General features: G+C 40.8%; 1 protein-coding gene across 2 annotated transcripts in view; it reads right to left on the bottom strand.

Annotated features, from left to right (window-relative positions):
* Positions 1 to 13822, bottom strand: part of ACVRL1 (activin A receptor like type 1) — a 65216-nt gene that overhangs the window by 23624 nt on the left and 27770 nt on the right. For both annotated transcript variants that reach the window (XM_070740544.1, XM_070740545.1), the window contains 3 exons: positions 9686 to 9832; positions 8909 to 9184; positions 4078 to 4275 (listed from right to left, as the gene is read on the bottom strand). In XM_070740544.1, coding sequence (XP_070596645.1) covers positions 4078 to 4275; positions 8909 to 9184; positions 9686 to 9832 — 621 coding nt within the window. The remainder of the gene's footprint in view (positions 1 to 4077; positions 4276 to 8908; positions 9185 to 9685; positions 9833 to 13822) is intronic.

Raw genomic sequence — 13822 nt, 5'->3', positions numbered from 1 at the left:
GCACTTTCGTCGCTCCCTGCCCTAATTTCAAGTCCGGCTCCTTGTGCTGCCTTGAAAAAGGGTGCTTGGGGGTAGTTTTTGGCTGTCCATAGCCAAAAATGGTGTTTTTACTTCCGCGCCGCTATATCGCGGAAAATCGATTTTTGCGGGAGGTCTTGGAACGTAACCCCCGCGAAAATCGAGGGATCACTGTAATGAAGATTAGTCACCAGTGATATTACCCAGTTTGAGTAATGAAACATCTTCAAAAAACAACCAACTTTAGAGAGCACCAAGGACCCCTCAAATCTTCTATTATATAATATCCCCCCCCCATACTAGTCTTAGAAACATAGCAACACATCGTGTTCTATCGTGTTGCAAAGCACCCCTTCTAAGGCCATTGTAATTTTGAACAGTTATTAAACAACTGGGTGTTATGCGAGGGCTACCTTAGTTTCCACTTTAGCATTCTGACCCCAGTGTTGGGGTGGCTCGATTCACTTGTGTATCCTCACTTAAGCTGCTCTTCAAATCAAGAGGGCTGCCCTCTAGCTCAAAATAAATTATTCCAGTCCATAGTTTCAGAAATGAACCCCATCCCCTCCATTTAGAGGGTTGAATCTGAAGAAAAACAGATTTCCATTTTGCCCATTGTGCTGTTTATTGTACTCCGGACAGTTCAGGGAAGCTTCCTGAAGCCACAGAGTGCAAAAATCAGCACAACAGGCAAACTGAAAGTTCGGAAAATGCACACACGTTATGTGTGGGTATGATTGTAATATTGGAGTGTTGATTGTGTATTACTGCTTGTTTTTTTAAGATAATGGGTTTAGCCATAGTTTTAATTATTAGATTTGTATTTATATTGTGTTATTGTTGTTGTGAGCCGCCCCGAGTCCCCGGAGAGGGATGGCATACAAGTCTAATAAATTATTATTATTATTATTATTATTATTATTATTATTATTATTATTATTATTATTATGTCAATGCAACATAGCAAACGAGATCACTATGCTGGATTTCGTATTTCATCACCAGTCAGGCGCTTCCCAAGCACCTAGGACTGTGTGATGTAGTGGCGAATTTGTTTGCCGATCCCAGTAAAGCGGCCTTTTGCAATTGACAGATGGAGATTTTGTCAATTCCGATGTTTTCAAATGTCTGCTGAGATCCTTTGGCACTGCGCCCAGCATGCCAAGTACCACTGGGACCACTTTCACTGGCTTATGCCAGAGTCATTGCAGCTCGATTTTTAGATCTTCGTATTTCACTAATTTCTCTAGCTGCTTCTCCTCAATTCTGCTGTCTCCTGGGATTGCGATGTCGATGATCCATACTTTCTTTTTCTCCACGATCACAATGTCTGGTGTGTTATGCTTCAGAATTCGGTCAGTCTGAAGTCGGAAGTCCCACAGTAGTTTTGCTTGCTCATTTTCGACCACTTTTTCGGACTTATGATCCCACCAGTTCTTTGCCACTGGTAAATGGTAGTTCCGGCACACGTTCCAGTGGATCATCTGTGCCACAGCATCATGTCTATGCTTGTAGTCAGTCTGTGATATCTTTTTGCAGCAGCTGAGTATGTGATCGATTGTTTCATCTGCTTCTTTACAGAGTCTGCACTTTGGATCGTCGGTTGATTTTTCAATTCTGGCTTTGACAGCATTTGTTCTAATGGCCTGTTCTTGTGCCACCAGTATTGGTCCTTCTGTCTCCTTTTTGAGTGTTCCACTTGTAACCCATGACCATTATAAGCCATTATTATTATTATTATTATTATTATTATTATTATTATTATTATTATTATTATTATTTTCCTCTCTTTTCTTTTTCCTTTCTTTTCTTCTTTTCCTGTACTTGTAGCTTTCCTTTTGAATTCTTCTTTTCTTTTCTTTCTCTACTATATATTAGTTTGCATTAAACTTTTAACGCAACTACATAAAACTCCCCCACAAAAATACATTGGATCTTTCCTCACTGCAAACTTGTCTAGTATGGCCTGCGTACAAGAACACTTTAGAGGTGGGATCCTTTTCCAGCCTCTTCTCTAAAGAAATGTTAAAAGCGCAGGGAGAGGGGGCTAAAAATCAACGGAGAAACCATCACTGGGAGCCCTCTGCCTATTTTTGCCAATGCAGGAGCACAGAGGCAGCTTCACTGCTGCATTGGTCCGAGGATAGCCGAAAGTTCCCTGAAGGTGGCCAGTTGCCAAGCTAAGCTGCGATGCTGCTTGTTTCCTAATCAGAGTTGAACAAACAAAGTGCTGATTGAGTCTAATGGTCCCTTTAATCTGCAAGCTGAGCGCTGACACTAGATTACAGTGTTTATAATTTACAGCTAATCATTCGTGTGGAAAAAAAGAAAAATGAAAACACTTCCAACTAGGCCGGTCAAAAACATCCCCATTAACAGGCCTGATTAGCGATTGTTTCTACACAGGGAGCCAAAGGCAAGGGGGAGGGAGGGGGAGGGGAGGGGCAAGCAGGGCCAGCTCCTTCTCTTCTCTAACAGCAGCCGAGATTCCAGTTCCTCAATAAAGCATGAACTCAGTTGTCCACGTGCCAGAAGTTAACAGGTTTTTTCCCTTCACATTAAAGAGGTGGACAACCTGCAGTTCCCTCAAAGAGTCTAGCTCAGGGCAACCCCTCTCTCTCCTCTGGCTTGGGCTGAGGGAGGGATGGAGATGGCCCACCGCCATTTTAAAAGAACCAATGGCCCTCTGTGAACGCTGCCAGTTTTATTCCATTCAGCAAATCACAGCTGAGCAAGTTATGCTCAATGTTATGTGTTCTGTCGAGCTCTCTGGTAGAATCCTCCCAAAAATGCACAGATACAATTTGAGACACACACATGTTTGAAAATTCAAAACAATGTTCTTTATACCGAAAATGCAAATAAACAGAGCACTCTTTTGTATAGCAAAGAGCACTCGTCTCCAAACAAACTGGTAATTTGTACAAGTCCCTTATCAGTTCTGTGATACTTAGCTTGCAGCTGTGAGGTAATTCACAGTCCTTCTTCTGAAACATACTTTGGTTTAGTTCCAAAGCGGGGGAAAAATCAGCACACAAAGGTCAAAGTCAGCAAAGCAGGCACAAAGCACAACGATCAGATAATCCTCCACAATAGCCAAACCCACAGGCTGCTATTTATAGCAGCCTCACTAATTACCACAGCCCCACCCAACCACAGGTGGCCTCATTTCTTTGATAATAATCTCTCAGTTGTTGCTGCCTATGCATTGCTCTCCACATGCGTGGCTGTATCATTAACTCTTGTTCCGAATCCAGGGAGGAGCTAGATAATTGAGCTCCTTCTGAGCTGTCTGCCACACTCTCCTCCTCCCTGTCACTCATGTCTTCTTGGTCAGAGGAGCCTTCATCAGCAGATTCCACCGGGAGCAAAACAGGGCTGCGGCATGTGAATGTCTCCCCCACATCCACAGTTCTTGGGGCAGGGACTGGGCCAGAGCTAACCACAACAGTTATGTATTAACTTATTTATTTATTTATTTATTATTTACAGAACGCAGCCGCACGAGTGGTCATGGGCCTTCCCAGGCATGCCCATGTCTCCCCAAAACTCCGCGGTCTGCATTGGCTGCCAGTTGGTTTCCGTACTCAATTCAAAGTGTTGGTTGTGACCTATAAAGTCCTATATGGCATTGGGCCAGATTACTTGCGGGCCCACCTACTACCACATGAATCCCAGGCCCCACAGAGTTGGCCTTCTCCAGATCCCATCAACTAGGCAATGTCACTTGATGGGGCTTACGGGAAGAGTCTTCTCTGTGTGGGGCCCAGCCCTCTGGAATCAGCTCCTCCCGAAGAGCTGTACTGCCCCACCCTCCTCGCCTTCCGTAAGAGTCTTAAGACTCATCTATGTTGTCAGGATCAGAGAGGATTGATTTCTTCAAAGCTTTCACCCATTTTTGTAGAACTCTCCTTTTGAACTTAGAATCTTAACACACTTGAAACTTACCATGGTATGAACATCTTGTGGCAAGAATAAAGGGATAGCACTTGGCCTGGACCATAACGCAAAGGCCCTAGTTTGCTGCATCTTAACTTATCTCCATTTGGCTTTCCTTACCGTTCACAATGGTCCTTCGGGCTATCTCCCACAGAACCAGACCGTACGCCCAGATGTCTGTCCGCTTGAAGGATTCAAAACAGTCCATGCGAAGCTGTTCATCCAAAACTTCAGGTGCCATATAACGTTTGGTACCCACCCGTGGGTTGTTCCCAATATCCAAGTAATCACCGCTCTGAGAATGCATGACTGCCAATCCTGAAAAAGAGGAACAGCACCACCATTATGGTTGTCCTATTATTATTATTTTTGCAACAAGTGGCATAACAAGTGTTAGAAACAGTAGTAACTTGGCGGCCTGGGTCGCTGGAACTGGCAGCCATGCAGGCCTGCCACGCCCCTGAGCCAGTTCTCTTGGTGGTGCCCTAGACGCTGCTACCCTTTTTTTTTTTTTTGCTTTTGTGCATGTGCAGAATTTTTTTTAAAAAAATACTGTGCATGTGCAGAGGGTAATTTCTGGGAAGAGCCAGGGTGGTGCAGCAGGTAGAGTGAAGTACTGCAGGCCACTGAAGCTGACTGTAGATTGTTAACATGTTGTAAGCCGCCCTGAGTCTAAGGAGAAGGGCAGCATAAAAATCAAATGAATGAATGAATGAATGAATGAATGAATGAATGAATGGTGTGCTCATGCAAAACATGCACTTCCACCACCCACCCCTGACAAGCTGGCAATCCTACACCAGGAAGCTAAACATCAAAAAGGTCAGATTAAATTAGGGGGAAAAAGGCATTACCCTGAGTTTAGGAGAATGGCTTAACTTTTCTGCCTTGTATAGCATTACAGAGAGAGCATGAGAATGCACTTTGGTTTAGTGCAGTACTTCTCAATTATCTTCTGTTATGCCCCCTCTAGGAAGAGGTAAACATTTCAGGCCGCCGCGAACTCTCTGCTGGGACGATTGTTTGCAATATTCAGCATGTTTTTGCTGAAAAAACTCAAGCAGTTTATCAAGCATGATTGGGGTGTAATGTGTTTAAGTGACACCTTAATTTATTTGGCTTCATGCTGTCCACTCCCAACATTTTTAGACACAGTAAACATACTGATCTTTCCTTTCACTGTAGTCATAAGGAAGCCAAGCGCTACATACGCTTCATCATATTTCCTCATCTTAGCTTTCAGGAGACTTACGTTTGTCTCATTATCTCCATTTCTCTTTCTCCTCCTTTCTTTTCATCCCTGTTAAATATTTTTTCCATGGTGTCTCGTAAGGGTTTGTTATCTGCACTTCGTATCTTCTGCTCTGTGCTGTGTGCTATTGTTTGGTGAAAACCCCCCCTACTCCCTGCAGCAAAAAAGAAAGGCATGTTCCCTGGGGTCATGCACCCCCTCCGGCATCGGTCTGTGCTGCCCCAGGGGGGCACCTCACTATTTCAGAAGCACTGGTTTAGTGCTATGAAGGTATATGAATGTGCCTTTTTCTATGGAATGTGAGTTCACATGCACCACAACTCCTGTCTAGTCTCTTTCTTTCTTTCTTTCTTTCTTTCTTTCTTTCTTTCTTTCTTTCTTTCTTTCTTCCTTCCTTCTTTCTTTCTCTCTTCCTCCCTCCCTCCTTCCTTCTTTCTTTCTCTCTCCCTCCCTCCCTCCTTCTTTCTTTCTTTCTTTCTCCATCCCTCCTTCTTTCTCTCTCTCCCTCTCTCCCTCTCTCCCTCTTTCTTTCTTTTTCTCTCTCTCCCTCCCTCCTTCTTTCTTTCTCTCTCTCTCCCTCCCTCTTTCTTTCCCTCCCTCTTTCTTTCTTTCTTTCTCTCTCCTTCCCTCCTTCTTTCTCTCTCTCTCGCCCTCCCTCCCTCCTTCTTTCTTTCTTTCTTTCTCCCTCCCTCTTTCTTTCTCTCTCTCCCTCTCTCCCTCCCTCTTTCTTTCTTTCTTTCTCTCCCTCCCTCCTTCCTTCTTTCTTTCTTTCTTTCTCTCTCCCTCCCTCCCTCTTTCTTTCCCTCCCTCCCTCCCTCTTCTTTCTTTCTTTCTTTCTTTCTTTCTTTCTTTCTTTCTTTCTTTCTTTCTTTCTTTCTTTCTTTCTTTCTTTCTTTCTTTCTTTCTTTCTTGGATTTGTATGCCGCCCCTCTCCGAGGACTCGGGGTGGCTCATAACATTTATAGTTGGCTTTCTATGAAGTAAGAATTATGCATCTTTTTTTGGAGCTGAGAACGGCCATTGTTTTTCACTCTATAAACTCTGTTCTACTGAGAAACTAATTAGGAATAAGGCTGAATCAATATCCAAATCAAGGATACCTAAACTTTATTTTGCCATCACACCTCTCTTCAGTTTAGCATTAAGGCACGTATTTCCCCGAAAAATCTAAACATCAAAATAAATACAAATTAATATTGAAAACAATGTAATGAAATTTTGGGAAACATCCATTTATTTTAACAAGGTATCTAAAACAGCGTTCTTCAACTTTCCTGGCTCCACAGACTGATGGTGGCTACGGTGGTTTTACATGCACGCACTCTGCTTGCGCAAATAGAACTTCCCAGGCTTACCCTCCCACTTGTATTGCCTGTCAGACCATGTACTGATAGCGGTTCATAGATTGCGGAGTTGGGTCCCCCTATTCTAAAATGTTCTTCACCTCTCCCTGGAATCTGTGTGCTTTTCTCCATACAATTTGGGAAGCCCTGGTCTAAATAGAAGCCTTAACCTGCATCCCTGGGATTTTGTAAAAGCTAATATCTGAAGCCAGGAAATTCTGTCTCCCTAGTGTGAATAGAAACATAGAAACATAGAAGACTGACGGTAGAAAAAGACCTCATAGTCTGCCCTTATACTATTTCCTGTGTTTTATCTTAGGATGGATATATGTTTATCTCAGGCATGTTTAAATTCAGTTACTGTGGATTTACCAACCACATCTGCTGGAAGTTTGTTCCAAGGATCTACTACTCTTTCAGTGAAATAATATTTTCTCACGTTGCTTTTGATCTTTCCCCCAACTAACTTCAGATTGTGTCCCCTTGTTCTTGTGTTCACTTTCCTATTAAAAACACTTCCCTCCTGAACCTTATTTAACCCTTTAACATATTTAAATGTTTCGATCATGTCCCCCCTTTTCCTTCTGTCCTCCAGACTATACAGATTGAGTTCATTAAGTCTTTCCTGATACGTTTTATGCTTAAGACCTTCCACCATTTTTGTAGCCCCATTCAATTTTGTCAATATCTTTTTGTAGGTGAGGTCTCCAGAATGGCTGATAATTATGAGTAATTTGCCCTTCCCTCTAGTCTAATATACGTGATCTATTTATACGAGTTATCTGAAGTTATTGCACTCTAAACATACTGTGTATCTGGGAACAGATCTATTTGTTTACTCATACAAAGGTCAAACCAGTCACCACTAATGTAATCAGGAAATATGTGCCTTTTTGGAAAAGATTGTGGATGTCAGATAGGCACTAGTGAAAAGGAGTGGTCATTTCAGAAATTATTCCATTCCCATTCCAACAGGTCCTGGACTCACAAAACATATTAAAATAAAAAGACTAAAATACAATAAAATAAGAACATGTATGAAAAGAGAAGAGTAGAACAAGAGCAATGTAGCATTTAATTCTTTACAACATACAACCAATATATGATAATTAAACCAGATAAGGATTGCAGTAAACAGGAAGTAGTTAAATTCTAAGTCCTCTGCTAGGAGCCTAATCAAGACTGTACCTTCCATCTCTACCTGTGTGACATTTTGTTCCTATATTTGTAACAGAGGTGGATCATACAGCCAGGGGTGGGAAGTATAGTGTTAGGCCAGGCTCCCCCAACATTTCAGTTACATATACTGCCAACCTGCCTTCCATTGAGGACCTGTATACTGCATGAGTCAAAAAGAGGGCTGTGAAAATATTTACTGACTTCTTGCATCCTGGACATAAACTGTTTCAACTCCTACTCTCAAAATGTTGCTATAGAGCACCGCACACCAAGACAGCTAGACACAAGAACAGTTTCCCCCCGAATGCCCTCACTCTGCTAAACAAATAATTCCCTCAATACTGTCAAACTATTTACTAAGTCTGCACTATTATTACTACTAATTTTTTCTTATCATTCCTATCACCCATTTCCTCCCACTTATGACTGTATGACTGTAACTTGTTGTTTGTATCCTTACGATTTGTATTAATATTGATTGTTTCCTGATTGCTTATTTGTTCCCTACGAAAATCATTAAGAGTTGTACCTCATAATTCTTGACAAATGTATATTTTCTTTTATATACACTGAGATCATATGCACCAAAGACAAATTCCTAGTGTGTCCAATCACACTTGGCCAATAAAGAATTCTATTCTATTCTATTCCATTCTATTCTATCAATTTTAATTCCACAATTCTCAGTAGGAATTCTGTGAACTGAAGCCCACACAACCAGAGGGCAACCAGATTGTAGGAGGTTATTATGTTGATGACTTAGAAGAAAATTACTACTTAATAAATCACTTACCTACTGCTGCAAGATTAGCATATGCACAAGTTTGGAAACAAGAAAAGACTCCAAACGAAGAAATGGTGATTAAAAAAATATTAGTCTGCGCCAAATTTAGCAAATTAACATACGAGATACAAAACCAACAAAATAAGGACTATTACAAAGTGTGGGGAAAAATATACAACTGGGTGGAAGTTAAGAAAAAGGTATAGCAAATAGAATTGTAAAAAATAAATCTTGTAAATATATAAATCGTAAATGTTCAATGTTGTATTGTATGATGTCTAAATGTTTGTATGTTAAACAAAAAAAAAATGACTTAGAAGTTCTAAGAAGCAAAAACAGGTACACATCAGCACCTCTACTTTGCCAAAAACATTTGCTCTAAAATCCTCTCACCTAAATCAGCAATGCAGCACTGCTTATTGTTCTTGACCAAGATGTTCCTGCTTTTCAGATCCCGATGAGCAATGGCTGGCTTGCCCTGGGTGCCAAAGATTTCCACGTGCAGGTGGACGAGCCCGCAGGCGATCGAGCGGGCCAAACGCAAGCAGGTCTCCACGTCCAATACCGTGCATTGTAAGTAATCATAGAGGGAGCCATGCTCATGATAGTGGGTGATTAGCCAGAGCTGAGTACTTGAATTCCGCGATGTCATATCTGACGCAATGAACCCTGTGGGCAAGAGAAGGAAGATAAAGCTGAGCCTACATTGCCAAAGTACCAAAATTGCCAAAGAAGCTATCAAAGTACATTCTATACTGCTCAAAAAAAAATAAAGGGAACGCTCAAAGAACACATCCTGGATCTGAATGAATGAAATACTCTCATTGAATACTTTGTTCTGGACAAAGTTGAATGTGCACAACAGCGTGTGAAATTGATTGTCAATCAGTGTTCCTTCCTAAATGGACAGTTTGATTTCACAGAAGTTTGATTTACTTGGAGTTATATTGTGTTGTTTAAGTGTTCCCTTTATTCTTCTGAGCAGTGTATTATGTTGTGTGCATAGGTAAATGAGACAGAGACTTTTAAATCTCTGAGCTTCTTTAGCTCTTTAAATCCCTTGTGCCCATTTACAAAGGGTACTTAGCTTCAGGGGTCTGCCTCCGTTTGCTTGTCTAAGACTACTTGGGACTCATACAGCTGCTGGATTCCTGCACTGTTTCCACTTACCTAAGATGTTGTCATGCCTTAGCAGCACTGTGTTGTATATCTCAGTCTCGCGGAACCATGACTGCTCATCCCGGGAAGAGAAGATCTTGACTGCCACGTTCTCCCCATGCCAAGTGCCACGCCACACTTCCCCATAGCGTCCTTTGCCTATCATAGGGGGGAGAGGAACAACATAATTTTCAAACCCTTTCACTTGCCTTCATGAATGACTTCTTGCCCCAGCTGACTGATATCCCACATTTATAATTGGAGGTAATCTTAGCATATGTCTAACATATTTGACTCATTAATTTTTTTTGCCAGAGCAGCTGTGGGAATGGACAACAGTGAAAACTCCTTTGATCAATTTAATCAGAAATGGTTACTAATGAATAGTTGGCTCTTCCAGCCTATTTCCCAAAACTGCTATGGATAAATAGGCAACCCATTCAGAATCTAAATACAGTGGCACCTCTACTTACAAACTTAATTCGTTCCATCACCAGGTTCTTAAGTAAAAATGTTTATAAGAAGAAGCAAATTTTCCCATAGGAATCAATGTAAAAGCAAATACTGTGTGTGATTGGGGACACCACAGCGAGGGTGGACACCCTGTTTCCTCCCAGGAGATTCCTAGAGAGGCCCCATGGAGGCTTCTCCCCGCTTTTTCTGGCCCTGCTTCCTCCCAGGAGATTCGTAGAGACGCCCCATGGAGGCTTCTCCCCGCCTTTTCTGGCCCTGCTTCCTCCCAGGAGATTCGTAGAGACGCCCCATGGAGGCTTCTCCCCACCTTTTCTGGCCCTGCTTCCTCCCAGGAGATTCCTAGAGAGGCCCCATGGAGGCTTCTCCCTGCCTTTTCTGGCCCTGCTTCCTCCCAGGAGATTCGTAGAGAGGCCCCATGGACACTTCTCCCTGCCTTTTCTGGCCCTGTTTCCTTCTAGCAGATTCCTAGAGAGGCCCCACAGAGGCTTCTCTCTGCTTTTTCCAGTTACAGTTTTGGAGGCTCGGGTTTGTAAGTGGAAAATGGTTTTTCAGAAGAGGCAAAAAAAATCTTGAACACCCGGTTCTTATCTAGATAAGTTCGTAAGTAGAGGCGTTCTGAGGTAGAGCTACTTCTGTACTATTAAATTTATTTATTTAATTGGATTTGTATGCTTGAGAACAAAACATTTGGAGGATGATTGCTAGCAGAACACTAAATGTTTTTGTCAAATATTCCAGAACATTTAGCTAGTGGCAAACTGGCAATAAGAGATATTTCCATGGAAAAATTAGCAGATGACAAACAGCTCTTTCCTTGCCTAATGTTTATCCATTAAATTAAGAATTTTCTTCTCAGTATCTCAGAGTTAAAGCAGATCAGCTTAAGTGCAAGCTTGATCTCCATTTTAGGTTGGCTTGCAGATAACAGAAAGAATCGTGTTTAATGAAATGGCTCAGAACTGAGTGATAAATGTTAATACATTTATGCGAAGTATCTGTTAATAGACGAGAATATTTTAGGTATCAGGAAGACTATCCAGCGTTTGAATTTGTCCATCTGCAAATAATCCTTGCACATAAAAAAGATGGACTATTTCTTTACTACAGAATCTGTTTTCTACCTCTGTGTTCTCATGATGTGTTCTATATTCAGCAAGTGAGCTAATACATTTATGCTTTATAGTGGGATAATCCTGTCTGGAAGAAAAAAAGATATTTCTGGGGAAATTGGCCTCCCTCAAGGCTGTCTGTCTTCTCCCTCATGCCAGCAACCTTCAGGGCAACCTGCAGCCAAGATTAGAAGCTTTGGGGAAAGCATCTGGTTACAAAATTAATGCAGTGATGTCACGGCACCTTCACAGCTCTGGGTGAGATTTCTGAGGAGATGAGGTAGCCAAGCAGATTCACCCCATTATGAATATATTACTAGGGTTGGTTATGCAGATAGCCAGATTGGATTTGACATTTTTATTTGCCTATGAAGTTCTCCCAATGACCTGAGATAGCCAGATGCTCTTGTTTATTAACATTAAAAATATTGTTGCATGATGTGGAAGTTGTTCTAGGTAAAGTCTACGGAGTCTACGGAGAGGGGCAGCATACAAATCAAATCAAATCAAATAAAAAAATAAATAAATATAAATATAAATATAAATATAAATATAAATATAAATATAAATATAAATATAAATATAAATATAAATATAAATATAAATATAAATATAAATATAAATATAAATATAAATATAAATATAAATATAAATATAAATATAAATATAAATATAAATATAAATATAAATATAAATATAAATATAAATATAAATATAAATATAAATATAAATATAAATATAAATAAAGCAGCCTTTTGCAATTGGCTGAAGGTGATTTTGTCAATGCCAATGGTATCATCATTATCATCATCTCTTTTATTCATTAAACATGAAACTCAGTCAACTGAACATTTAAAAATGTATCACAACTATCATTGACTGGCGCTGATGGTTGATATGGATTGCTGCCAACATACTAGGTATCAACCAAGTATTTTCTTAAAATGTATGATGTTCTGAGTTGTTTATAATAATAATAACAACAACAACAATAATAATAATTATTATTATTACAACAATACAACACAGCAAACGAGATCACTATGCTGGATTTCGTATTTCATCACCAGTCGGGTGCTTCCCAAGCAGTTAGGACTGTGTGATGTAGCAGCGAATTATATATGCTAATCCCATAATAATTATGTATGCCGATCCCATAATAACAATAATAATAACAATAACAGCAATAACGACAACAACAACAATAATAATTCAGAATTATACAAGATGCATTTAAAAGATGGATAGGAGATAGGAGGGTATTAACAATATTTATTTTTCCCTTTTTGCAAATTAAGGGTGGGTCTCTCAGAGTTTAATTGCTTCAAGAGACATAGTGACACAGTGGTTAGAATGTACTACTGCAGACTAACTCACTGTTCACTCCAGTAGTTTGATTCTGAGCCACTCAAAGTTGACTCAGCTTTCCCTCCATCCAAGGTTGGTAAAATGATGACCCAGATTGTTGGGGGCAATAGGCTGACTCTGTTAACCACTTAGAGTGGCCTGTAGAGCACTGTGAAGCAGTATATAAGTCTAAGTGCTATTGCTATGGCTATTGCTTTAGAATCTACAGTCTGTAGGCTCAAAATACTTTATAGGAATTGTGCAAAGAAAGAGTGCTGTGTGGAAGCAGAGCTGGGCTGCTGCTGGAACAGCTAATTGCGCACAGCTCCGCAGCTCAGGAACGCAAGTGCGGGATCGAGTGTAATTATGCATCCTGCACCTGTACAGGTGGCAAAATCTTGCACAGGGCTGTGGTTGTGGGCGCGTTTTGGTGATGTTTTTTACTTCCCCATATGCAGGGAAGCAAAAACCTCACCAAAACGCGCCCGCACATCCCCATGCAAGATTTTGCATCCTGCACAGGTGTGGGAAGCATAATTATGCTCGATTCCACACTCACATTCCAGAGCTGCGGAGCCATTCCGGCAGCAGCCCACCTCTGTGTGGAAGTGTTCTGAAAGTGCAAGCCAAAGACACAAATATGCCTCACGAATAAAGAGATGGCTCAAATCTGTATATTTTATCAGAGAATTGGAATGTACACTGCGCAAAAAATAAAGGGAACACTTAAACAACACAATGTAACTGCAAGTAAATCAAACTTCTGTGGAATCAAACTGTCCACTTAGGAAGCAACACTGAATGACAATCAATTTCACATTCATTCATTCATTCATTCATTCATTCATTCATTCATTCATTCATTCATTCATTTATTAGATTTGTATGCCGACCCTCTCCGGAGACTCGGGGGGGGGGGGGTTAAAAGCAACAATAAAACAGTGTACAATAGTAATTCAATACTAAAAACGATTAAAAACCCATTAATATAAAAACCAAACATACATACATACATACATACATACATACATACATACATACATACATACATACATACATACCATGCATAGAATTGTAAAGGCCTAGGGGGAAAGAGGATCTCAATTCCCCCATGCCTGATTGCAGAGGTGGATTTTAAGTAGCTTACGAAAGGCAAGGAGGGTGGGGGCAATTCTAATCTATGGGGGGAGTTGGTTTCAGAGGGCCGGGGCCGCCACAG

The sequence above is a fragment of the Erythrolamprus reginae genome, chromosome 2 (assembly GCF_031021105.1).
Source record: "Erythrolamprus reginae isolate rEryReg1 chromosome 2, rEryReg1.hap1, whole genome shotgun sequence".
Lineage (NCBI taxonomy): Eukaryota > Metazoa > Chordata > Lepidosauria > Squamata > Dipsadidae > Erythrolamprus > Erythrolamprus reginae.
This window is presented reverse-complemented; position numbering and strand designations above follow the sequence as displayed.